Source organism: Mesocricetus auratus, unplaced genomic scaffold (assembly GCF_017639785.1).
Source record: "Mesocricetus auratus isolate SY011 unplaced genomic scaffold, BCM_Maur_2.0 Super-Scaffold_100004, whole genome shotgun sequence".
Classification (NCBI taxonomy): Eukaryota; Metazoa; Chordata; class Mammalia; order Rodentia; family Cricetidae; genus Mesocricetus; species Mesocricetus auratus.
The window spans coordinates 93,166,155-93,189,361 of record NW_024429189.1 but is presented as its reverse complement, the minus strand read 5'-3'; the positions used below and the strand labels follow the sequence as shown (position 1 = coordinate 93,189,361).

At 44.3% G+C, this 23,207-nt stretch overlaps 1 protein-coding gene and 1 long non-coding RNA gene across 2 annotated transcripts in view; one reads left to right on the top strand and one right to left on the bottom strand.

Annotated features, from left to right (window-relative positions):
* Positions 1–6,916: 6,916 nt before the first annotated feature.
* Slc27a2 (solute carrier family 27 member 2) overlaps positions 6,917–23,207 on the bottom strand; it is a 34,141-nt gene continuing 17,850 nt past the window's right edge. Inside the window, exons 5-10 of the mRNA XM_005068569.4 lie at positions 19,143–19,337; positions 16,316–16,406; positions 15,249–15,447; positions 13,423–13,520; positions 8,555–8,685; positions 6,917–7,392 (exon numbers count right to left, since the gene is read on the bottom strand). Coding sequence (XP_005068626.1) covers positions 7,216–7,392; positions 8,555–8,685; positions 13,423–13,520; positions 15,249–15,447; positions 16,316–16,406; positions 19,143–19,337 — 891 coding nt within the window. The 3' untranslated portion in view covers positions 6,917–7,215. The remainder of the gene's footprint in view (positions 7,393–8,554; positions 8,686–13,422; positions 13,521–15,248; positions 15,448–16,315; positions 16,407–19,142; positions 19,338–23,207) is intronic.
* LOC121140505 lies at positions 10,530–13,801 on the top strand. The gene is made up of 2 exons (XR_005877378.1): positions 10,530–10,803; positions 13,072–13,801. It is a non-coding gene; the product is annotated as an uncharacterized LOC121140505 (long non-coding RNA).

Sequence of the window (23,207 nt, the reverse complement as noted above, 5' to 3'; positions counted from 1 at the left end):
TATTCCATTTCTTTAAGGGATTTTCTCATATCCTCTTTGAGGGCCTCTATCACTTTCAGGAGGTTGTTTTGGAGGGCATTCTTTTCCGTCTCATCTGTGTTGATTTGATCAGGTCTTGCTGGTGTAGGGTTTCTAGACTCTGTGGTATCATACTGGTTCCTCTGTTGTTGGCTGTGTTTTTATATTGCCTTCTTCCCATCTTTTCTTTCAGTGGGAGCTCGTGGGGTCTCTTCCTCTCCTGGTGGGTTTGGGTCTAAGGATTCTTTACAGTGCATTCAAGCAGGTCCAATACTTCAATGGGTGCAGGTGGGTCTGGGACACTCTCAGGCACAGTGTAGAGACCAGAGGGGACTAAAGACTTAAGCACCAGGAAAGAACCGGAAGACACTGAAGACTGAGGTGTGGGCAGACTCAGGGTGATCCTTCCAGGAGGCGTAGGTCCTCTTTAGGTGCAGAAAACACCCAGGGAGATGGAGCTGGGGGATGTAGGGAGTCGGGGCTCAGAGTAGGGCTCCCAATCACCTTAAGCACCTGGAAAGGACCAGAAGACACTGAAGACTGAGGTGTGGGCAGACTCAGGGTGGTTCTTCCAGGAGGGGCAGGTCCTCTTTAGGCACAGAAAATGCCCAGGGAGACGGAGTCGGGGATGTAGGGAGTTGGGTGCAGTTTGTATTTTTAAAGTGTCAATTCTCAGTTCACACCATGACTCCCATTGTGTTCATGTAAAGATGTGTGTCTTCATTTATAGACGGCCTTGCAATTACCTACAGAGGAGTCTTCAAAACAAAACAACAACAAAGCCCACGGATTCCTGGGGCTGAATACACATTTCAGTGGCTGACAGCATACACACTGCTCTTGTAGAAGACCCAAATTCAGGTCCCGGGAACCATGTCAGGAGGTTTACAATTGTCTGTAATGCTAGCTCCAGGGGACTGGACACCCTGGTTTCCTCAGGCACATGTACACACACACACACACACACACACACACACACACACACACACAGATTTAAAATGAAATATATCTTAAAAGAAGATTGATTTCTAGATGGGCTAGTTGCTATGGAGTGGCCCTGGGCTTTGGGATATGTTAGACACACCAGGTGATGCTAATGTATATAAATATGGGGGACCACTGTTAAGCTTATTAGTTTCTGAAAGGGTCAATGTGTCCCCAGATGATTTCAAGGCACAGGCAAGTTTGGGAACACTGTGCTGAGCCAGACCTTCTCAGGTTGAGCCTGCGTATGAATCAGCAGGAGGTCTTGTTAAACTACACATTGCTGAGCCCACTTCCAGGATTTTGACTCTGACTCTAGCGTGGGGCCTGAAGCCTTTTGTTAAAGAGCTCCCAGGTGATGCTGGTGCTGCCAGCGCAGAAATAATGGTCTGCAATGTTCTCAGTGGCAGCTGAGTAATGTCAATGACAGTGTGACTCCTCCAACCCCACAGCTTCCCCTCCCTTCCCTTCTCCTAGCCCCCTCACCATCTCATCTCTCCCTCACACCCACTGCTCCTCCTTCAGAAAAGAGCAGGCCGCTCAGTGATATCACCTGACACAGCATAACAAGATGTAATAAGACTAGGCATAGACCCTCAGATCAAGGCTGGATGAGGCAACCCAGTAGGTGGAAAAGGATCCCAAGAACGGGCAAAAGGGTCAGAGACACCCCCTCTCCCACTGTTGGGTATCTCATAAGAACACCAAACTACACAACCATAACATATATGCAGAGACCCTAGTGTAGACCCATGAAGGTTCCATGATTGCGGCTTTAGTCTCTTTGAGCCCCTATGATCCCTGGTTAGTTGATTCTGTGGACCATGTTCTCATGATGTCCTTGACCCCTCTGGCTCCCACAATCCTTCCTCCCCTTCTTCCTCAGGGTTCCCTGAGCTCCCAGCCCCACCTAGTGTTTGACTGTGGGTCTCTGTGTCTGTTCCCCTCAGCTGCTTGAGGAAGCATATTCCATGACGACTTTTTAACAACGAGGTTTGACAAGATGCTTTAAAGGGTTGCGTTTAGTTCTTCTATAGTGTACCACATCTGCATATATCTTAGAGATAAACTTAATGAAGAACAGGTACATGGGGCTGGAGAAATGGCTCAGAGTCCCAGGACTCAGGTGATTCTGTGTTCAGGTATGAGATGTGGATCATTTAATGAGCCCTTCTTCCTCAATAGAGCAGGCAACACTTAATTACTACCCTACTATGTACAGGAAGATGAGTCACTGGTGAGTGACATATACAATCTCCTGTGTTCATGGAGCTTATAGCTTTATGGTGCATGAAATCTGAGCCAAAGGAAGCTAACAACGTGAGTGGAACACAGCACTAACCACACACGCACTGCCATCTGATGTTTTGTGTGTCCGAGAGCCTGCAGCCACCCTGCTACTCTAGAACCCTGTTGGTTATCAGCCTCCCTCCCTTAGAACAGTGCAGGGTGCTGGGAGTGACACTGCCTTTCTTGTTAGTTGTCTCATGGTAGAGTCCATGCAGCCCACCAACTATCTTGATAATTACTGACGAAGAGTTGTACCATACGGTGAAGACTCTGACCTTTGTTCCAGGGTCTTTCCAGACATCTGCCCTTCAGGATCTGACCTGCTTTCCCAGAGTCTTAGGTCACAGTGGTGTTAAGAGTGCCTCCTAGTTCATACCATCCCCCACTAAGTGCTTTAATATAGACATGGGGCAAGAAGCATGTTTATAAAATCATCTTATTGCATTTTATTAGATCATCTCCATTTCTATACTGATTCTCATTGACTTCTATTTCAGAATTGACATTTCCTGGTTTCATCCCCACATTATCCGGGTTCATGGAACAGCCATCTATATGCTGATTATAAACAACATGAATGATGATATGAATATTAGCTTAAGTTAGAAACACCCACTTGTACTTTCAAATGAAGGTAGTGCCATTATTTCTATGCACACATTTAAAAAAAAAGCCTTCTTGTTAGTGCATGTAAATTACATATAACAATGGTTTCATTATGCCATTTTACACATATGTATATGTTTATCCCATTCATCTCATTATCCCTCGTTCTCTCTCTCATTCTGGCTGATACCCTGATACCCTTCTTCTTCTTCGAAACTAGTGTCTTCTTACCCTTCTCCCTGTGTGTGTGTGTGTGTGTGTGTGAGAGAGAGAGAGAGAGAGAGAGAGAGAGAGTCACTGGTCACCGAGTTTAACTAGACTTGTTTACAGAAACCTGGGGGAGGTGTTTCTTTACAGAAGCATGGACGTTTGACTGATAGCTACACCAATGAAGAAAACGACCCTTTCTCACCAGCAATCACCAACTTCACAGAAAACTTCAGAGAGGGATGGGGCTTTGTGAACCCTCGCCATCTACAATGGAATCTTGTGAGGTCTTTGCAGGTAACAATTGCTGTGAGTTCATTTCATGGGTGCAGTGACCATGTCATGTCTGGAAGACAGCTGTTCCAGCATGTTCCATCCCTTCCCGTGGCTCTTACATCCTTTCTGATCTTTCTTACAGCATGTTCCCTGAGCTCTGAAGAGGGTGAGGTAGATGCTATAGGTGTGGGAGGCACAGAAATTCTTGTGCTTGTAGATGAGCACCAGGGAAACCAGGAATGTTAAACATAGAGGGTTGTCTCTTCAAAGGGAGAGATGTATAGCCCATTTTCCACCCAGAAGGCTGAGAGTAGAGGTGGTTGACAGCCTGGTGACCTTTGTGTTATCTGTATGACCGAGACCACACCAGATCCTTAAGATGTTACATGCAATCCATCTATAGAACCCACCTTTAGTTTTGGCCACGAGCCTAGCCATTAATGGCTGAGCCATCTCTCCAGCCGTAGAACCCATCTTTATGGAAGATGCCACATGTACATTTACAAAGAGTTTTGATGTCATCATGACTTAAGCTTTATCATGCACATGGGGTTGTATTATATCAAGAAACTTTTTTCCCCAAATTGTGCTGTACTTAAATATACCTAAAACAAACTGCTCAGTGTCAGACTCTTGGAGTTTGAACTGTCTAATGAATTGTGTTGAACTGAATTTCCTCCTTGCCTATCATAATTCAACACTCTGGGGCCACGCTGATTGAAGAGACCACCACATATAGGCAAGGTTTTGACCCTGTAAAAGAACAAAGACAAGTCTTTAAAACTGATTCTCTCTTACCAGTGATGGCTTACCCATGTAAACCCAGAGACTGAGACCATTACCTGGTACCTCTGTCCACACAGTGGAGTTGTAGTACTTGGCTTGAGTGGGGAATTCTGGGAGAAGTGAGAAGATGAGGAGGCTCAGTTAGCAAGGGTGTGAGAACATCAGTTCTCACTTCTTAACTGGGCAATCTAAATCCAAAGCATGGGTGATGGGGGGAGGTCAGAGCCCAACAGGCTGCAATTGCAGGAGTTCTCATGTTCTGTCTAATAGTATACATGGTATCCCATTGTAATGATATATTTGCCTGAGCACCTATAACAGTGACCACACATTTTGGGCATGGTTACAGGTGCATACATGACCGGATAAAGGGAGAGGATTGGAAATCAGGGGTGGGGGGTGGGAGACACCCTTCAGGTCTCAGAGAGCAGGAGAGCATTGGGGAGGCAGGGTCTGCATCCTTGGAGTGGGATAGCTGTTATAATCACTTGTTTTCTATGTAAGTTCTTTTCCCCAAATAAACTCCACTTCATTTATACTGGGTCTGGTGAACCCTGATTTCCACGCCATCATCCTACTACCTGAAAAGATGCCCCTGGTGACAGAGAGTAACATCATCACTTTGACTTGCCTTTGCTGACAACCTGGTTTACTTTGACAGGATTCCGTAACGTAAAACTCTCAAAAATAGTGTAGGGTTAAAATTCTCACTGGTGGATCAATCAATCAAGGGCAGGATTTTGTAAAAATTTCTAGGTGCTGACAAATAACAAGAATCATTTCAAATTATTGGGAAAATGCATAGAGATGTAATATATTCATTCTAGCTGGCAGTCCTGAAGCTCCTTGTGCATAATAACTGCTCAGGTAATGTGTATTGCTAGATATAGTGGTAGTGATCTGAGTCACAATACTTCTTTAGAAGTCACCTGTAAGAGTGGAGAGAGGGGCTGGAGAGATGGCTCAGGCTTCAGGACGCTTGTTGAGGACCTACGTGGGTTCAGTTCCCAGCACCCACATGGTGGCTCACAGCCACCATAACTCCAGTTCCAAAGGGCCAGAGCCCCTCTTCTGACCTCCTGGAGCAGCAGGCACACACATGGTGCCATATATACAAGCAGGTAAAATAGCCATACAAATAAAATAAATCTAAAAACAAGAGTGGAGAGAGTACTAGAGAAGTTCCTAGCATTATTTTTAGTGATATGTGGGGTAAGGGTGGCCACTCTTTTTGTCACTCAGGATTCCTGGGTACAACTCCTGGTCATTTGAGGATGTCCCCCCAGAAAGGGATCTCTGCCTCCTCTAAGCAGGCCAGGTGACCTGGGTCTCACTGTTTGGATGTAGACTCAGTGACTGACTGGGATGTCCTGAATAAGGCAAAGGATGTATCCTGAGTGCATCAACCAAGGACCCACTTCTGAGACTGTCACAGCTGGGACCTGTGGCAATAAAGCAATTGCATTCAGGAAGAAGGCAGCTCAGCATAGGGACAAAGAGCTCCTTACAAAGTCCCAAACTCTTGTAGGCCAATGACGTTATATCTTTGGGCAGACTTATGCTCAGGAGATTGACTGGGGAGTGGAATGAGTTTCCAACTGGGAGATTTAAGGTGGGGTCCCAGGTACGTGTGAGCCTGGGACTGCCCTTGTACAGCCAGGCTTTTCTGTTCCATCATTACATTTTATATGAGATGCTTCAAAATATTGAGAGTGATCGTAACAAAAGGATCCGGATTTCTAGCTGGGCATGGTGGTACATGCTTGTGACCTCAGCAATCAGGGGCTAAAGCAGGCAGATGGTAAAATTAAGGATGACTTGGGCAACACAGTGAGACCTTACTCAAAATCTGTCTGTGTTTTGTTTTCTGAGTAGCTTAGAAGAGTTTCTCAGAATCTGACCCACATTTCTGTATGACAAGCTGAGGTCAACTGTCCTTGTAACCCTTGAAGTAGCGAAAAAATACGTACTGAACATCTTTTAAGTGTAGCACTTGGATACACCAGGATTAGGCACTGGTGGTGGTCTGAGTGAGAATGACAAAAAGCCCTCTCCATTCCTGGTTAGTTCTCTGCCTCAGGTTTATAGATGAGATGTCAGCCCTCGGCTGCTGCTCCAGTACCCTGCCTGCCTGGCCTGCGGCCATGCTCCCACCATGATAGTTGTAGACCCTGTGGAACTGTGAGCCTCCAAATTAAATACTTTCTTTTATAAGTTGTCTTGGCCAGTAGTGGAAAAGTAACTGGAACAGCACATTTAAGCACCAAGCTGACATTTCTGCCTTTGGTTACTGCCTGCACAGGGGCTAGGATGATTGTGGGAGGGGGAAGATGGGCCTTTTACTCTGGAGCTGGATTCCCATTGTGTGTGTGTGTGCATGCGTGTGCGTGCGTGTGAGTGAGTGTGTGTTTCAAAAAGATTTGTTTATTATGTATTCAGTGTTCTGTCTGCATGTTTGCCTGCAGGCCAAAGAGGGCACCAGGTCTCATTACAGATGGTTGTGAGCCACCATGAGGTTCCCGGGAATTGAAGCCAGGACCTCTGGAAAAATAGCCAGTGCTCTTGACCTCTGAGACACCTCTCCAGCCCCTCATTGTGTTGCTTATTACTGGCCTACCCTCCCTCCCTCCCTTTTGCCACTTTTTACCAAGATGAGCAGGACACCTGTGGCCATGGCACTCTCTGTTTTGGAATAACAGATGTGGAGTTTTTACTTAGAATAGAGAAAGAAACACAAGAGACAGCAATGTTTTGTATGTTAGTGTTAATATAGTTTATTATGTATTTAAAAAATAAGGCCCTCTCTCCAAAAAGCTTAGTTTGCAAGGACAAATGGCAGACACACATTAGAAAATAATTGTTTCTAAATCTTTTTACTTGCAAAGTTCAGGTGTAATTAAAAAAACTGTCCCTCTTTTAGGGAATAATTTCCTAAAAAAAATTGCACCTTATAATCTTCAATTAAATTAAAGTTGGATTATACCAAGTGGCTGTGCTAGGTCTATTGAGTTTCTTTCTGGAAATGTTATGAGATAGTCACCGGGATACTCAGAGCTTCAGAGTTTTATCACTTATGGCATTATAAATGTCCTCGGTCATGGGCACATATGTTTTTGCTGTGTCGTCCATGAAATACAAGGCATCTTTGATGACTGTGGGATTAAAGCCCTCTTCCATCAGGGTCACTTTGCGGTGTTTAAAAGTTCCGGTGATCTCAATGGCATCCTGAAAAAAAGATCAGACAAGCTATGCTTCAGTTGTGCTTTACGTTAGGATGAAGGGCTAGGGTGGAGTTGTTGGAAATTGGCAGTGTGCTGGCTGGCTTCCTTTGTCATGAGAGCTGATGGAGCTTCACATGGGGGGCCTATGTGAGGGGGTCAAATATCAGATATCCTGCATATCACATATATACATTATGATTCAGAACAGTAGCAAAATTATAGTTATGAAGTAGCAATGAAATAGTTTTATGGTTGGGGGTCACCCCAACATGAGGAGCTGTCTCAAAGGGTCACAAGAAGGTTAAGAACTACTGACTGAGAGCCTTAGGAGCCCCATGTGGAATGAAGAGCTGCCAACAGTGTGCAGACTCTGAGCAGAGGGGACACCGGTAAGGTGGGCCATCCTGGCTGTGGGTAGAAGCAGGAGAGGGGTCATTTAGACACAAAGGATCCTGTTTTCCCAGTCTGTTATGAGACACATCTGAAGATATTTCATGTTTCTGTCATTACCATCTGTGTGCAAAGCAAATGCCAGCCCTTTATGAACAACAACAGAAGTAGCCTTCCTTACCTACTCAACCCTGCCCAGGACCCTAAGAGTTTGTCAAGTTACATAACCACAGGGCTCAAGGTACTTAATGGGAGGACTGAACCAACTCCAGCGACACTTAAAAGTTACTGATGATGCTCAGTTAAAATGTCCCCTATAGAATGGGGGTGGGGCCCCAGCAGATTTGTGTTCTTTAGAATTGGAGACAACATGGCTGTGGATGTATCTCAGAGGCAGAGTGCTTGCCTGGTATGAGCTAGGTGCTGCATGCTGGCCGTAGCACAGAAAGCGAGAAAAGGAAACCTGAAACAGGAGGGTTAGATAATTTCTGTTTGAAAGCATCTTTGACACTTCATCAAATGCTGACTTTGTTAGTTGTCTTCTAAGGCTACAGGTGAACAAATTGGCCTGCCATTTCAGTGGGGGAGAGATTGGAATGGGATTTCTGTATGCTGTATTTCTGGTATTTTCCTATCCTTACTGAACTATAGCACTTCTTCCTGAACTCTGTCCTGTGAGTATGCTAAAAATTTGGTAACCGCAGTCACCACGGAAGAAGGGGGCGGTTCCCCAAGAAAGTGCCTGGGAGAGAATTGAACTTGGTCAGTCTTCTCACCTGTATTCGCAGGAACCGAGGCCTGGCATAGTTCGGCAGGTACTCCGCGATATGCTGAAAGAGCTTCTTTCCATTGAACTCAGAGTTTTCTTTCATCTTGATCGAGGCCATCCCAATTCGACCCTCATGACCTGGGAAAAGAGTGAGAAAACATTAGCTGCTAATTTCCTTCATGAGGCTCTGCCAGGTCAAAGAACTATGAGCTTCGACAACAGCCAACATTAAGTTTCTTTTGAGTAGTTCTATTTTTTTTATTTCAAACACGTACATCCACATTATTCCACGATAAATGCAGGATTACTAGAAATGTTAATCAATAATTAAGTAATAAAACTAACAATAGGTCTATGTTGACTTTTTAATAGTTACCATGGCCTATACTCGGTGTATTCTCATTTAACCGCAGCAACAACCTTGGGAAGAGGAGCAGAGGAGATTTAAAGGCATATAACAACTTGTCTGCGGTCATACAGCAAGGGCCAGGCAGTGTCAGAGCCCGACCCAGACAGCTCTGCTTTGGCTCCTGGGCTTGTGGCCATCACTGCTCTTCTTAGTGAGCTACACAGAGCTGAGTACTATGACACTATGACTGAATTGGTGGCTAAAGGGCATTTTTTGTTTGTTTGTTTGCCTGTTTCTTTTTTCTTTTTCTTTTCTTTTCTTTCTTTATTTTTTAGAGACAGGGTGTCTCTGTGTAGCTTTGTAGACCTGGCTGGCCTTGAGCTCACAGAGATCTGCCTGCCTCTGTCAGGCCTGTTTCATCTTTTGCTTTAGCAGAAAGCCTTGCTCCACTGTCATGAATAACTGAGCTGGATTTGCCATGTTGGGTCTGTTGTGCTGTGGGTACAAAGACTGCCTTTGAGACTTGTTTGTTCACTCAGAGCTCCCAACAGCTCTCCTTCCTTGTATTTCACAGGCTGCAGGGCAGAGGGATGAAGACAGGCGCGGGTGTGTGTGTGTGTGTGTGTGTGTGTGTGTGTGTGTGTGGTGAGCTGTTGTGCGTTCTTCCGCTCATGTCCAGCACTCTCAAGGGAGTACACAGCAAAGAGAAAACTGAGCTCCACGGTGGGGCTGTGAGTGGAGAGGTGATTGGAACAATTACTATTGTTTGCTTGTGAGGACAGTGGTAATTAGGTACTAATATATTTTCTACCTGATCCAGCAGGCCCAGGGGAGACCGGGTCCACTTCCCTGAACTACTTAGCCGTAATCAGAGAGGAAGGAGCCGTCCTTGGTCACCTGGGCCCCAGCGTTGGAAATCTCTCCCATGGTGATGGTGTGTTTACCCACTGCACCAACGAAGGCAAGAAACAAAGGGACACTTAAAACAGAGAGGTGCTTGCTCCATTCGGTTCTCCTCTGATCTGAAGGGGGAGGGCAGGGTACCAGACTCTTTAAAAAGGGGGTCCCTCACACCTGCCTCAGGACCTCATCATCCCCAGCAGAATTAGGGGGAGTTGGTGCCTCGGACAGATTCTGCGCTGCCTGGCTCTCTGACTCCTTGCTTTGGTAGCGACAATGCCTGACCCATAGGAAAGTGGGCCTGCTAGACCCCAGGCTGACTCCTAGATGTTGCCTTTGACTAATTCAGTTTTAAGAAGAAAGTTTAGGCTAGGGCTAAAGATCAGACCTGGTCCATTCGTGGGAGCTGTATTGTTTAAAGCAGCACCCACTGCCCACATATGGTTCCTAAAACGAAAAATCAATTATAATGAAGTGAAAGGGAAAATTCATTTTCAGTTGTACTACCCACATTTTAAGTATCGGACAGCCATGCTGTGACTGTTGGCTACTCTACTGGATGTTTTCATCAATGCAGAAAGATTTACTGAGAACTGGGACTGTTCTTTTGATGCCTCCATTCTAGGTCCCAAACTAGACGTTCTTCCCTGGTGCAAAGGTAACAGCTGAGGCCCACAGTCACTTCTGGTGCATGCACACTTGACCTGAGCAGGGCTGGCTGCGTTTCCAGGCTCAGTCTAGCTGTCTGCCGTGGCTAGGATGCCAGATGGCAATCAGAGTGACCCTGAGAATACGGGGCTGTGCGGGATTGTAGAGCTCATCTCTAATCTTTCACTGCTGTGGGAATTCTTTCAGGATTCTCAGATGGAAGATGGCCCAGCATCTTTTCACATGTTTATGTGCACAGCTGGTGGCTGCCTACCTCTGGAAACCAGCCCATTTGACGCTGGTCCCTCTGGCTATGGGGGTTTCCAGGCTGATGTCCTCTCCCCGAGCATCTGTTTCAGGTGGGCTACTGAGCAACACTGAACACAGCTGCTCCCTGTTCTGACTGTCCAGGGAGGACAGACTCACTCGGCAGCTTCTAGATCCCAATTCTAGAAGTTCTGCTGCCTTGACTCTGGGATTTACAGATTTACAGACTTCCCCAGGTGACTGGAGATTGGCTACATTTTGAGAAAGACTTGAGTTCAAGCCTTTCATAGTTCAGTGGGATTTTTGTTGTTTGTACTTTTTGTTAAAGATCGATCTCACTATATAGTCTGGGTTAGTCTGGAACTCACCACATAGCTCATAGCTCTGGCTTCAGCCTGTTTCGTGCTGAGACTGCTACTGCGCACGCACCGCCATACCCGCATTCCTTTTAGTTGTGTAAAGTATGAAATTCATCATTTTCACCACTTCAGTGCTGCACTCACAATGTTTTCCAATCACTGTACATTCTAGGACATTTTCATGGTGTCTGAATATTGTTTGTGTTATGAGGGGAGGAGCTTGGCATCAAACTCAGAGCCTGTGAGCACACGCTGGGCAAGCAATCTGCCACTGAGCCACACCCCTGGCCTAGTGTTTTTAAGAGTCACTAGAGGGATTTAAAAAAGTGCTGTTTCCTAGGCCCACCCTTTCAGCAGATCTGGGTGGACCTGACACATTTCAATTTTAGCAAGTTTTTGGGTATGATGACCTTGCTTATTTGAGACTCTGTGCCTGAGGAATACTGGGCTTTCCATCCACCTTCCAGATTTTCTCAGCTACTTAAGAAAAGTTTAAAGATTCAGCACTTAGGAGCATATCCGCCACTGTAAGAGGGCTCTATAACAGCCTTGGGCATCATGGTCTCTGACAGCCCTGACTTGGACACTTGGGTTACCACAGCTGAGGGTCTGCTGAGTTTCCTTACAGACCAAGTGTCAAGACTCTGTGAGCTGAGATGTGGCTACGCTTTCCATCACATCATTGTTGTCACATGATCATAGGGAAACAGGCGAGAAAAATACCTACCCTTCAGTTGATTGGAATGTAAATCAGTCCAGCTACTACAGACATCAGTATGGTGGCTTCTTGAGCAAAACTAAGAGAAGATCTAATGTGTGACCCAGTTAGCCCACTCCTGGGTGTTTAGGCAAAGGATCCCAACTCATCCCAGAGACACTTGCATGTCAGTGTGATTACAGCACAGTCACAACAGCTAAGGATGGAAACAGCCCAAGTGAATAAGAAAATGTGATATATATGCACAATGGAATGTTTTTCAGGCCTACAGAAGACTGGAGTTAGGTCATCTGTAGGGAGATAGATAAAACTGGAGATAATTATACTAAGTGAATTAAATCAGCTTCAAAAGGGCAAATATGCATTTTCTCTTATTTGTTTCTCTTAGATTTTATAGACATATATAAAATCATGTATGCATATATGACATGGAAATAGAAATCTTGGTGGCAGACAGACGAGAAAAGGGAGAAATGGGATATAGGGAGAATATGCTCTACATGTAATATATAATTGCATGGAAATAAAAAAGGTTCACAAAAATAAATAATCGATGTAGCAAGGTAACCAACTTACCATAGATTCAGGAACTCCCTGCCCTGTCAGAGTAAGCAGCAGACTGCTGTAGTCAACTACAAAGCCTCTCAGACCAGACCATCTGCCTGAAGAAGCAGAAGCCTACCTGGAAGAGGTTTAGACAGACTTGCAAAGGACCCTCTCCAGCCTGTGGAGCTGCCTGCGGGCTGTGCAGTGCGCTCCAGGTTTCCAGCTTTGTGAGCTGTCACCCATGCTGGGCTGGGCTGTGGTGATGCAACTCTCTTTGAGCTATTTCTGCTCTTGCAAGCAACCTCTTTCCCATATTCCTATTATCAACTCCACTAAAACTCATTGGTTCACCAAATTGGATTTGGGTGGCATCTGAATTTTGGCACCTTATATTTGGGCATTGACTTGGAGAATTTAAGCCTAATATCCACAATTAAAATGACTGACACTTACGGTAACTCTAGTATACATTTGACAAATATGTTTGTATTTGCGAAGCTAAAAGAAATTAGTTCTGACAATTTCACTGCAAGGCCAGTGTTATCTCCAATTTGAGGGCCTTGAGAAATCACCAGTGGGTGCTGGAGCCAAGCTTCTCCCCAACCTGCTAGCAGAGGCAGATCTGTGGACACCTCTGTGACTCCACTCTGTGATGATGCTGAAATTCAGGGTCTGGGCTGGCCTTAGGAGCCTGCTTTTGCACAAGAAGAGGCTGAACAAAATCTTCCCCTTCCCAGTTTTCTCTCTAGAAACTGTAACTGATCCTGCTCGCACCTTCTACTTCAGAGACAATACACCACTTCACAGCCCGCAAGCTCTCACAGTATGCCAAACAGAGACCTGGAAAGGAGGAAACCTCCCTTGCCTGAGAACCCTGAATTAAGCAGCGGCTAAAACACACAGGCATGCCAGCATCAGATGCACTGAACTACTTTGACAGTGGTGCACGGAGCAGAGAGAAACATCTTAACCTCTGAGTGGCTTCACTCTCTAGGCAGTGGGAGAAAGCAAGACAAACTTTGGCCTGCTGTTATGATTCTGTTCAGTGCCTGCATGTGTCAGATAGATTCATGGTGTCTTCTACATACCTGGCACGGGCACTCCATAGACGTTCACTTCCTCAACAAAATCAACCAGTCCTACTATGTCAGCAACTTCAGTGGTAGCTACATTCTCTCCTTTCCACCTGGGAGAAAAGGAAGGGTTAGCAGAAACCATGCTTGCTTTCTGGCTAGTGTTTCTTTTAGACCTTGGTGAGGTGGTTGATATTCCCATACTGGTCCCCTAAGACCCCCCAGCTCACTTGACTCATTCTGTTGGTGTCAAAAGGGTATAGCCCTAGATAATAGAATGTGAAATTTCAATCTTGTCACACAAAACATAATAGATATCATTGTGTGCGAATGTGAAATCTAGAGTTGGCTAAGAAATTTACTGGATGTCAGAAATAAATCTCAACTTCTTTTAGCTTTGTTTAAGTCTCTTTAACATCTTATTTAATTCATTTAATGAACTTCTTTTTAGCAGAATTTCATAGTTGCATTTCTAGTTCTCATAATAACAAAGCTTTTAGTTAAGAAGAAAAAAATCACACTTTTATTACATAAAGATTGTAATGTTAAGGCCCAGCCAGGTGCTATTTTTCATTTAATTAAGACTTAGGGGTTTTATAAAAAAGTCCTTTAGGTCTCTCAAAAGAATGTGTGTGTGTGTATGTTCTGTGTAAGTGTGCATATGCATGTGTGTGTGTGTGTGTGTGTGTATGTGTGTGTGTGTGTGTGTGTGTGGAGGCCAGAGGAGAACCTTGAGTGTTTGTTCTCAGGCATTGCCCATTCTTTTAAAAAGGCAAGATCTTGGCTAGGGTGGCTGACTGGCCAGCAGACTCAGGATCTGCCTGTTTCTGCCTCCCCAGGGTTAGATCACAAACATGCTGCATCAAGCCCAGCTTTGTAAATGTGCGTTCTGAGGACTGAACTCTGGTTCTGGCACTTGCCAGGGCAAGTGCTGCATTAACCATTTCCCAGCTTCCGGAAGTAACTTCTTAGTGAGGGTGGCATAAAATTCCAGGGCCAGAGAATATTTGGGATGGAGTAAGTGCTGAAGATCGTAAGACTCTCAAGAAATGGGTGAAAGGATGATTAATTTACAGCACTTCCCAAACAAAATCTCTTGCTCTCATAAGCCTATTTAAAAAAAAAAAAGGTCAAACCAGTGGCCATGACTGTGTTGAGTCTGGCTGTCACCCTGCCTTGACATTTTTACTGTAGTCAGCCAAGGTTCGTGATTTCTGGAGTCACTCATACAAGGGCAGTGACTTGCATCAGACACTGCATCCAGTGCTGTCTGGGGAGTTCCTATCTCAGGGAACTCACACAGGAAGGCTGTTTATGCCATGAGCTGGAGGACTTGTTGGAGATTCATGTCACCATTTACCAAAATGACTTCCACACTTCCTTGTGCTAGCCTGGGGATTTTGTGAGAAGCCGTCTGATAGAGATGGAGGACAGAAGGAAGGGAGGGGGAAAGGCTCTGAATCTCACACCTCTTCAACCAGATCAACTTCACATTAATTTATACTTGTTTTTAACCTAAAAGCAAAAAGCTGTCTGATTAGAAATATGTGAAAATTCCCGTTATCCTAAGAGCATCCACTAAATATGCAGGACATGTAGAGCAGCTGGATGGACTTTGAGCTCTGTAAACAAGGAAGAGGTGTCCTGCCTTTACGTTTACTTGTGCTGTAGAGAGACGCTTCATAGTTCACTCCTTAGTCTCTGGGAAAATAAGGAGACAAATGGCAGCAAGAGACAGGAGAAACTGAAGCATCTCCGGAAAGTGGCATCTGATTCCAACTCAGGAATAGGTCAAAGTGTGCATATATTTGCTTTGGGCTCAATAATCCAGAGAAACCAACCGGAATGTATCTCCAACTCTGTCATGAAAATAGACAAAATTTTCCCGATCAATCATTAGGAGGTCTCCACTGTTGAAATAGACGTCTCCTTTCTTAAAGACATCCCGGAGTTTTTTCTTCTCCGTCTGAGACTTCCCTCCAGCATAGCCATTAAATGGTGTAAGTTCTGTGATTTTGCAAATCAAGAGCCCGACCTCACCTGAGACAGAAGAGAGTAAATTGTCATTTATTTTTATAAAGAGATAAGCACATTTTATCACCAACTTTATAACTGACGGCAGACAGCCCACAGACAAGAAACCTGCTGTGGGAAGCACCACTTCTTATATCCATATTCATATATACCATGCAGTGGTTTAAACGTGACATGTCCCCCACAGGCGTGTGTATTTGAACTTGATCTCCTGCTGGTGATGCTTATTTGGAAGGCTGGGGACCCTGTATGAAGTAGTGCCTCACTGTAGGGTTCCATTTCCTGTCCTCTGCTTTCTCACTGCATATGCAATGTGACCGCCTTAGAGTCATGCCATTATGCCTTCAGCAGCATGATGGACAATGTCTTTTCAACTGTGAGCCAGGACAAGTGCTTCCTCCCTTACGATGCTTCCTGTCCGTGTTTGATCACCGCAGCAAGAAAAGGAACAGACACAGGTCACGTGAGTGCATACATGTCACGGACATGTATTTCTAAACTTTATAGTCTGTGTGGCCACCCAGCTGCAATTATCTTATTGCTAATCTTTTATTCAACAATGATTCCTATACATAACTAGACAAATGTAAAATCATAAACAAAAGGTCTGCCCAAAGCTTTGCAGCCATAGCCGTCTAGACCTTTCCACAAACTACCTTGTAAGCAGGGCATTTAACTAGCTTACAAGTATAATATATGCTATGGTAAGTCAATGCCTTCTCTAATTTATGCATTTTTTAGAATACATAAATAAAAATCTTCCTCCCACTAATTTTAATAAAATTTACCAGCTGGTAATACTATGTTAGGTCTTAAATGTTGCTTAGTCAGGGTAATTCTGTGTACAGTTAATTGCTCAACAAGTCCATAGTACCTTTGGGGACTTTGATGCAATATCCATTTGCGTCACGGATGGGTTCATCTTTCTCCACATCATATTTAATCAGTTCATATGTTACAACTTTCTGCCAAAATTAAAAGATATTGTTTGAGTACATCAACTGAGCTTTGCAGTTTTTCTATGATTACTTTATTACAAAAAGTGCAGGAAGTATGTGTGTGTAGGGGTACTGAAGCAGGAAGATCACAAGTTGGAGCTAGTATGGGAAACCTTAGTAAGAGTTTATCCTATTATAAAAGTTTTTAAAAGGGCTGGGCTGTAGCTTAGTGGTAAATGCTTGTTTAGTATGTGCACGGCCTTGGGTTCAATCCCTGTCCTACAAAACTAAAACTGAACTTAAAGCACAGATACCCCAACTCTATCTTAATACATATTTTGATGGTGTAAGAATTTATGTCATCATAATACTAAGCGTATTATTTTCCCCACTCAAGAAAATCAGCAAGTACAACAGTGTCCAGATATAACTGCTAGCCATATATTTACTATACCAGCTTCAAATTCATTAAAATCAAGTGGTGCTGGGTGGTGGTGGCACATGCCGTTAGTCCTGTGCTTGGGAGGCAGAAGCTGGCTGATCTCTGAGTTCGAAGCCAGCCTGGTCTACAGAGTGAGTTCAAGAACAGCCAGAGCTACAAAGATACTTTATCTCAAAAAACCAAAACAAAACAAAACCCCCAAGTGGCGTTTTTGGACAACAATGTACAGTGATTTAATTTATAAGAAATTTATAAGAATGTCAAAAATTTTGTGGTTGTAGTTAATGCTTCTTTCCACATTAACTGCTGAGACTACTTAATACTTAAATTTTTTTTCTGAGACAGGGTTTGTGTGTGGTGTGTGTGTGTGTGTGTGTGTGTGTGTGTGTGTGTGTGTGTAGCTTTGGAGCCTGTCCTGGAACTTGCTCTGTAGGCCAGGCTGTCCTCGAACTCACAGAGATCCACCTGCCTCTGCCTCCCAAGCGCTGGGATTAAACGTGTGCACCACCACTGCCCAGCTATTAAGGATTCTTTCTAAAACACACACACCAACAATGGATATCTACTTGTATATTAAGAAGTCTACATTGATGAAGAAAATTAAAATAGTAAATAACAATATTGAATTATCTAAAATAATAATATTGAAACTTATACTGGGCACAGTTATTTCCAGCACTCAGGAGGCAGAGGCTTGTGGATCTCTGTGAGTTGGAGACAAGCATGGTCTACTTAGTGAGTTCCACATAAGTGCTGAGATTAAAGGCATGTGCCACCACCGCCCAGCTTTCTTTTTCTTTTTAAAGAAATTTGTTTAGTGTAGAAAAACTGACAATAAAAACATGACAACCAAAGGATGAGGAAGTAAAGAGCTGGTAGTGTATATGTGCATGTGTAAGTCAAAGTTTGGTAGAAAACAAATTTCCATTAAAATTCTCTTTCTGAGGTCAATAGTAGCAACAATGCCAGCTTGCTTGTGTGTTTAGCCTTGATCTCCACGGCTGGGCTAGTTTACGCTGACTTGACACTAACGTCCCAGCCTATAGCAGTGTGGTTCGATATGATTGTTCTTGGTGGTGCAAACACTTGCCCTGCTCAGAGTGGTGTCACTTGCCAGGCAGCCGTTACTGTGAGTGACGAACTGCATTCAAAAGTTTGTTTTATTGACATTTAAATATTTACACATAGCTAGAAGCTACCACACTGGACAGCACAGGTCTAGAGGTCAGGGAGTGAGCTGCACAGTGTGGGCTTGGTGCCATGGTTGGAGAGGGTCTTTGGACTTGGGAATGCCTTGTGCTCACACCAGAGTATAAGAAATGGAAGAGTTAATGCCCAAGATTATTACACAACAGGAATTTTGCATAAATAACTCAGCAAGTCTCTCCCCTTATTAATACCGAGTTTGGGCTAGGCGGTGGACTCAATCTTTTCATCTCTGTTTTAAGATGTAGAAACTGAGGCCTAAGGAATGTAAATAACCTCCTGGGGGGCCACTCACCTAGCAGGCAGTGGCAAACTGAGGTTTAAAGAGTGTAAGCAACTTCCTGGGGCCACTTAGCTAGGAGATGGTGGCACTGGGGTCTGCCTTCAGAGCCACAGCTCGTATATATGGACTTATTCATTGGTCAATTCCCGGGAACAAAGACTGTCTCAGAGCTCTGCTATTTTGCTATTAGAGGTGCGATGACAACAACAGGCCAATGGAGGGTCAGTATTCATCGGTTATCCTTAGGATGACTGGCAGACCACCAAGAAAACAGACCTTCAGGGTCCCTAGGCTTTTAATAAAACAACTGAGACAGGGAAGAGAAATAAGACATATCCTTCTGGTGAACCTACAAGGAGAACACACGTGTCGACCAGAGCATCTCACTTCTCCTGAAGGTTGGGATGCTGCTCTTAACCTGGCAGTTTTTAAAAACGCCGAGGGCCTTATCTCAGAACAATTGGATCCAGAGCCAGGAGGTTGGGAACCTATACCTGGATATATAAAAAACTCCCCCTGTGATTTTTATGCACACCTCAATTAAAGGGAAAACTGCATTTCATAGTGTATAATAAACTTACGAAAAGGTAACCTTCAAGTTTTTCTTCCCCATGTACAAGTATGAATGGAGCGTGACTTCATACAGGTTTTTCAAATGTTAAAAGTAATGAGTTGCCATGAGTATGAGATGACCTCAAAAAGGCCATCATCATAGAGAATGGGCAAGTATCTCTTGGTGAGACTGATTGGGCGTGGTTCCAATGCTACAGCTTTAAAGGATTCCATTCTGAAAGTCAGCTACACTTGAGTTCATTTTTTCAGTGTACTTAACTCTTTGTAGGTAGTTGGCTCTTCCAACAGCACCAATTTTTCTTGGATAATTCAGAAATCCAATATTGCCTTCGGTGGAAGCGTAGAACTCATAAACGTGGATGTCTCCAAATCTCTTGATAAACTCTCTCCATACATCTCCCCGTAAGCCATTTCCCAGGGCTAGTTTTACTTTGTGGTCACGGTCATTTGGTTTCTGTGGTAATGGGAGAAGAAGTAGACAGGACATTAACATTTCTGAAAGTTTGGATTTATGTATTCATTAAATTCAGATTCTATGCATTTAATTTATGCTGGTAGTTGCCCTGATTTTATTTCATATTTGTGTTGTTGCAAATCCATCTTAGTCTATTACTCACAGACATAATCCCCTCTTCTGCAACTCGAGTGCCATAGTCTCAGAGGTGGATGCTGATTTAATAATTAAAAAAGGTTATTTTTCCATTTTGAGACAAGACGAAACAATCAGATGAACCAGGTAATGCTAACATTTAATTTGTATCCAGTGCAAAATGTCAATAGTTTCCTTATGGCCTGGTGAGTGCCAGTGAATTTCCAGAAGGAATGTGCTCATAAGAAACTCTCAGAAATGAACACATTCGGGCACCAGTAGGATTTTGGGTGCTTCTGTTGGTAAAGCAATAGCTTTTATGCAGCAGTGAGGAAAACTGGGAACCCAGCTGACCTGGGGCAGGTTGGGGGGTATTTCCCATAAACCATTGAAGAACAACAACAGTAGAGACTAGTGAGGAGTCTGGACCATATTTACCAGGTATGGCTAAGGTCACAAGAGCCCTGCTACAGTTAAACCAACACAAGGAACTGTCTGGAAAAAATGAGAAGTGCAAGAGAAGGGCAAGCTGACTTCTAGCTGCTCAGGTGGCCCAAGAGGCTTTGTCATAAATGAAAATCAGAAAGGTTTCTCTGTGGGTAAGGACCCACAGCAGACCTGTTGACAGTCAGAGGTGTCGAGGGGACCATGCTGCTTCCTTCACTCACTTTTAGATACCTACAGAGATGGCCCAACCCTTTTAAGGCAAATGGTGAATTTAGAAGGCAAATCATCTTCTCTAGAAGACTATAGCTTGGGGTAACAGACAGGTCACTAAAGAAGGTATAATTTTTTATTTGTAAATTGTGCCTTTATTTGAAGAGAAAACAGCCCAGGAGAGTGTAGATGTGCCGGTTAGCAAGAGCTCTTCTCTCTTATCAAAAGCTAATTTATTTGCTTCAATCAGTGTGGCTATGATGGTACTGGTGGCCCCGCTGCTGCTCTTTCTCCTCCTCTGTCCCCTCCCCTCCCTTTCTGTCTTAGTTAGGGTCTCTGTGCTGCAATGAAACACCATGACCAAAGAGCAAGTTGGGGAGGAAAGGGTTTATTATAGGCTTTCTCTTCAGCATTGCTGTTCATCACTGAAGGAAGTCAGGACAGGAACTCAGACAGGGCAGGATCCTAGGGGCAGGAGGTGATATGGAGGGTGCTGCTTCCTGCCTTGCTTCCCATGGCTTGCTCAGCCTGCTTTCTTGTAGAACCCAGACTACTAGCTCTGGGGTGGCCCCATTGATCACTAATTGAGAAAGTGCCTTACAGATGGATCTCATGAAGGCATTTCCTCAAATGAGGCTCCTTCTGCTGATGATGTTAGCTTGTGTTAAGTTGACAAAAACAAAACAAAACAAACAAACAAAAAAACAATCAAACCCCCCCAAACAAAAATAGCCAGAACACATTCTTTTCCCTTCCCTTCCCTTCCCTTCCCTTCCCTTCCCTTCCCTTCCCTTCCCTTCCCTTCCCTTCCCTTCCCTTCCCTTCCCTTCCCTTCCCTTCCCTTCCCTTCCCTTCCCTTCCCTTCCCTTCCTTTCCTTTTCTTTGATACAGGGCCTCTCACCCTTCAGTCCAGGCTGACCTTCAACTTGTGGCAATCCACTTGCTTCAGCGTCTTTCAAGTGCTGGAATTAATGTATAAGCTACTTTGTCCAGATCTTTCTTTATTTCCTAGACTGAGAAAGGACTTTGGAATATAGCCTGGGGATAAGGGTTGAGAGGGGAGGGAGGGAAGATACTGTTGATCTCTTCTAAGGGGGAAGGACTGTAGCAACTAGAAGGCAAATCAAAACAAACTTTTAATTGGTTCCACAGAGAAGGAGCTAGAAGCTCAGGAAACTGCCAGTATGGATTTGATTTTTAAGTAGCTTGATTAATCAAAGGACTTAGGTGGTGAAGGTTACCGTGGCTTTTCTAGATGGAGAGGTAGACAGAGATGGTCACTGAAGAAAAAGGTCCCTTGAGCAATCTTTCTGAGGAGAATGTATGGAGGGAGGCCAGAGTCCTCAAATTAAAGTTGACTGAGGGGTTTTGAACCCATGTAAGTCCTGGGTGTTCTGACTACTGAGGGATATAATCTCTTCATCATGTTCTCTTTCACAATTACCTAGGATCTGTCAGGCAGTAAGTAGAGAGTGAGTCTGTTTATCAGGGCCGGTTCTGGCTTATGTTGGCTGCTGTCCTGGAAGGCGGTTACCAATCACTCTCTAGTGTTACCATTAATTATAGGGCTCCTCTGTCCAAAAAATGTTATTCTTCTCAGAAAGGACTGGCAGATTTCCAGAGTTACTGTCCTACTCCCTTTCATGGGAACGCTGAGACTTGAGCATTCCAATATTTGAAAAATACTTATTTTCACTTAAGAGCCACCTGATCTTGGTGCTCACCAGTTACCAGGCCCGTGAGACACTGCGGAGAGGCCTTCTCAAGTGTAAATTCAAGACCTTCTGTTGGTCATGTGCTGCCAACACCCTGTTCTCCACCCGCATACTTTGTTCACTTCCTGGTCTAATAACCTTGTCTGTGTCTCTCTTTCGTCAGATGCATCCTCCTTGGAGACCAAACACGTCTCTGCATCCTCCACAGGGCTTGGGCTTGTGTTTTACATACAGCATAATCTGTGGTTAAACAAGTAACCTCCACCAGGGAATGTTCAGCAGCCCATGGCTGGGGCATCCACGCAAGGCAGAGGACTTAAGGGTGCAGGTGCTAGGTGAGTGGGCACCTGGCCAGCCTCACAGGTGCAGCAGGACACCTGTGGGTGGCAGGTAGCTGGGTTTATAATCATAATACCATGGGCTCAGTTTTCACAGGACAGCCCCAGGGTCTTGTTACACTAGCAGAAAGGATTGAGGTTTGAAGGCTAGAAATGTTTCTGGACACAAACGAGGTCTGGGAACTTGTAAGAAACCCAGTTTTTATTTTGTGCTGTTTGTCAGTAGCTGAGAGTGAAGTGTGACTCACACGCCTCCTTCCCCTGGGGACTTGGTACTTCACCACCAAAGCTACTTTCCTAAGGAACTGACTTGTGGGTCATTTTCTCTATCATTTCCCTATTTTGTCTTCTGCATCAGAGCTGAGCTGAGACATGCAAACACACTTGGGGCTTAGGTTCCCACTGGGATTTAGTGACTAAAGAAAGGTAAGAGGTCAGGGTGTCCTGGGAGGAATGCAGAGAACCAGAAAATTAAAGTAAGCAGAATATTTTCACCGAGGGCTTGCTTGACTATGTGTCAGCATTTGGCCTGTGTCATCTTACTTCAGTTTCTAAAGCTCACCAGACAAGACAGGTCATAAAGTATTTATCTCGTATTTCAAATTGAGGGAAATTGAGGAGCCTTGGAAAGCTCGTAGTAAAAAGCCCAGGGTTACAAAGACAGCAAAAGAGTTGTTCCAAGAACCAAATACACATCTATCTGGCTTCAGACAGCACTTTTAAGAGGCAAGAGTATCAGAAGTTCAAGGTCACCCTCAAGCTGTTTACAGAGTTTGAGGCCAGAGGCACATGGGGTCCTGTCTTAAAAAAAGGAAGGGTGAGAAGAGTAAAGTGAGAGAAAGAGAGAAAAAGAATATACAGCATAAAAACCAATTAGTAACTGAAAGGGCTTTTGAATGAAGCATACTGTGCTCATTCTGTTTCTCTGTCCCAACCCTTTGCCCTTAGCTAGCTGCTCTGAGACAGATATTTTTAACTCCTAGTGTTTTTGTCTTATCTCCACCTTTCTATCTTTGATGATTACA